Consider the following 3,220-nt stretch of genomic DNA (forward strand, 5'->3'; position numbering starts at 1 on the left):
TCATGGCGGCGTGTCAAGGAAAATTACAACAAACTGAAAATATCTTCATCACAGAATATTCAAATATTTACTTAGGCCAATATATTGTATTTTATTGTTGCAATAACAGAGGACTATGATATATAATTGTTTGCATTTACAACAAATCCTGCTTTAAATATAGAAATTAACTTCAACACAGCCTTTTAACAAATGTGCTAGTTTTTAGGGATTCACAATATGGATATTATTTGAGCCAATAATTACCTGCTTCTCTCTGATACAAATAACCAATAATTTTATGTTTTTGTATTTTAAAAACAAGTTCTCTAACTCTAACTGATATCACTATTGTTAACAAATTAAAAACTGTTCTGACTGGTTTATTTATTTATTTTTAGTAAAGTAAATCAGAAATTTCAGAAACTTTGACTTTCGTAGCCTTTTAAACGCTTTCTTTTAAAGTGAATTATTATAGCCTAATGGACACATCATTTATCGGCTATGATTTAATTATCACATAATATAAATTTATCATTATTGTACATTGCTACAACTTTTATTATTCTAACTGCAACTCACAATTTTGTTAGTGTGTGTGTGTGTGTGTGTGTGTGTGTGTGTGAGCTTCACTTTGATTGTGTGTTTATTTCTTCCTCTTTTCCAGGAATATATTTCACAACTCATTATAATTTCCCTCTTTAAAAGTATTATCTTTTTTCACTAGCACAATTACAAATACCAAAACCGAAGAGAACTTTTAATGTGTCAAGTCAACTTCTGTTGCAGGCGACGCTTTTAATCTGAAAGTCTTTAGCGGTAAGCAATGAACCCATGTGCTCGCCGTAGACTGTGCGTGTTGTCTGAATGTTTCTCTGTGTACTGTGTGGAGTTCAGTATCTGTCACAGCGGTGTTGAGGTGCGGATGAGCCGGTTCACCGGGAGCTGACAGAGATGTTGTGGAGCTCAGCAGGTCAGCGGGGATGTGTCGGGCTCCTCCGCTGCGGCTCGCTCGCTGTCAGGACACTCACAACCTCCGGCTGCCCTCCACGCACTTCACGCACTTCACGCTTCTTCTCCAGCTCTGCCCCCTCGAAGTGCCCCCCAACACAGGAGGAGGTGAGCCGGCCTCTGAGGCAGTGGGCTCTGGAGGTGAGCCCCTTCGGCACCGTGCGGGCACAGCTGGGCTGCAGCATCTCCGTGCGGCCCCTGGACCCGCACGCCTTCCCGGAGGCGGACCGAGCCCTGATCGCGGTCCACGGATCGGACACCGAGCAGCAGCAGGAGGTCGGTCTGGATCACTTACACGTCCGCTATGATGAGCAGAGACGAGAGCTGCTCATCTCAGCTGAGAGGGTTAACAGCAGCGTGTTGATTGATCTGGCTGCACCAATCAAAAGCAGTGAGTGTCTCAATGGATCCTGTCAGTTTTATTGATCCTGATGGTGCTTTTTCAAATGTCATCATACACGTCTGTGTTTTTGTCAGATCTCTTCATCACTACTCAGGGAAAAGGCAACGTGCAGGTGAAGAAAATGGAGTGTGATATATGCAAGGTGCAGACAGAGAAAGGCAACTGTTTGCTGGACTCTGTGAAGGTATGTGGAGGCAGGACAACATGTGTCAGTATGGGGTAAAACAAGTTAACCCAAAACAATAACTTTTGTTGTTTTACAGCACTAAAGGTAAGTTTTACATACTTCTATAATCCATAACTACACGTAAAGCGCTTTAGACCCCCTACACCAGCTGTTCCCAAACTTTTTCTTTTCCTTTTTCCATCACTGTGTAAACGAACAACCCCTGACTTATACTATGGATAGATCCTATTATATTTAATGAATAACAATAACAGAACAACTGAACAACTCTGCAATAAACACAAATATTAAAAACAACAACTGAGGAAAGTTTGTGTAAAATGGAGCGATTTAAATGAATTTTGAGCTGATTATTTTGAGTTTTCCTGATATTTTTAGGAACTTTATATACAATTCTCTGTATTTAACCATCATACATACTTAATAGGCTTCTTATTTGATAAATTCAGCTATTGTTCTATTAGCTCTTTGGTTGTTTTAACTGCAAACTCAGATTTACTTAGTTTAGTTTATCAGAGAGTGAAAGCTCTGTGAATAAAGCTTGTGTTGGTGTTAAATCTTATATAATAATCTAGTTTTTTTCCACAGAAATGAACAAAATGCTGACTAACAGGCCTAATGTGTATATGTTTTTATGTTTTCTAACACCCTTTAAAATCAAGAAGGCCTCACACCCCCCTGTGAAGTTTTGCGACCTCCAGGTTGTGAACCACCGGATTAGACTGTTCTGTCTCATCAAAGAGGCCTTATCAGCTGAAGGAACTTTGTTTCATACTAACATTCCTCACTTCGGGTCCTGTCGCTGTTGTTTTTTATTGTGTCTCAGGGTCACGAGGTCGAAGTCAAATCCCTTGGAGGAGATGTCACAGGTGCGGGCACTATCCATGGCAATGTGGACATCAGCACTTGTGGAGACAGTGTAAGGACACTTACACTCAGCAGTCATTAGAGGGCAGCAGCAGCCTGACTACAGGCTTTAAATGTGTTTGCAGCATTGAGGTTTACAGTACAGATTTTGATTTGGGGACAAAACTGTAAAAAGTTCAATCATTCATCACCTGGCTACAGTCAAGTGTAAGTGATTAGTTGTGTGTGTTTGCAGGCAGTGGATGTCAAGAAGCTCCAGGGCACCAGAATGAATGTCTCAACAGAACGTGGCCCTCTGAAGGTCAAAGCCATCTACGCTGAGTCCAGCTGTGTCTCCTCCTGCTCTGGGAGGGTAGAACTGGGGCTTGTGCACGGTGAGCAAACAGCAGCATTTATTCCTCATCTATACTAAAGCATCTGTCTGTCCTCATCTGTAGTGTTTGTGTGGTTATTAGTGCGACAGCCCAGCTCAAATGTAGAGTGGAGGGAAATGATAAATGTTAGATTCAAACTTATTTGTCCAAAACAACAACAACAACAACAAGTTTTTCATTAATTCATACATATATATATATATAAACAGCTCACTCTACCACCTGAATTACTACAACGTGGACCTAAAACTAATTTAAACTATATATTTTAAATCTAATCTACCACCTGCAGCGAGGAGGTCCTAACATCTTTAACTATATCTCCTGCCTTCATGCCCTTAATAATCATTTAGCATCCATAATTTATAAGTTAACAAGCTTGGGGAGTAACGGATTACA

At 40.5% G+C, this 3,220-nt stretch overlaps 1 protein-coding gene across 1 annotated transcript in view; it reads left to right on the forward strand.

The window, feature by feature from the left end:
• The first annotated feature begins 808 nt into the window (after positions 1-808).
• fam185a (family with sequence similarity 185 member A) overlaps positions 809-3,220 on the forward strand; it is a 4,370-nt gene continuing 1,958 nt past the window's right edge. Inside the window, exons 1-4 of the mRNA XM_035664689.1 lie at positions 809-1,381; positions 1,468-1,577; positions 2,407-2,499; positions 2,683-2,821. Of these exons, the coding sequence (XP_035520582.1) occupies positions 934-1,381; positions 1,468-1,577; positions 2,407-2,499; positions 2,683-2,821 (790 nt within the window). The 5' untranslated portion in view covers positions 809-933. The remainder of the gene's footprint in view (positions 1,382-1,467; positions 1,578-2,406; positions 2,500-2,682; positions 2,822-3,220) is intronic.

This window comes from Morone saxatilis, unplaced genomic scaffold, assembly GCF_004916995.1.
Source record: "Morone saxatilis isolate NCDOM2014 unplaced genomic scaffold, NCSU_SB_2.0 Contig2, whole genome shotgun sequence".
NCBI classification, from domain to species: Eukaryota; Metazoa; Chordata; class Actinopteri; family Moronidae; genus Morone; species Morone saxatilis.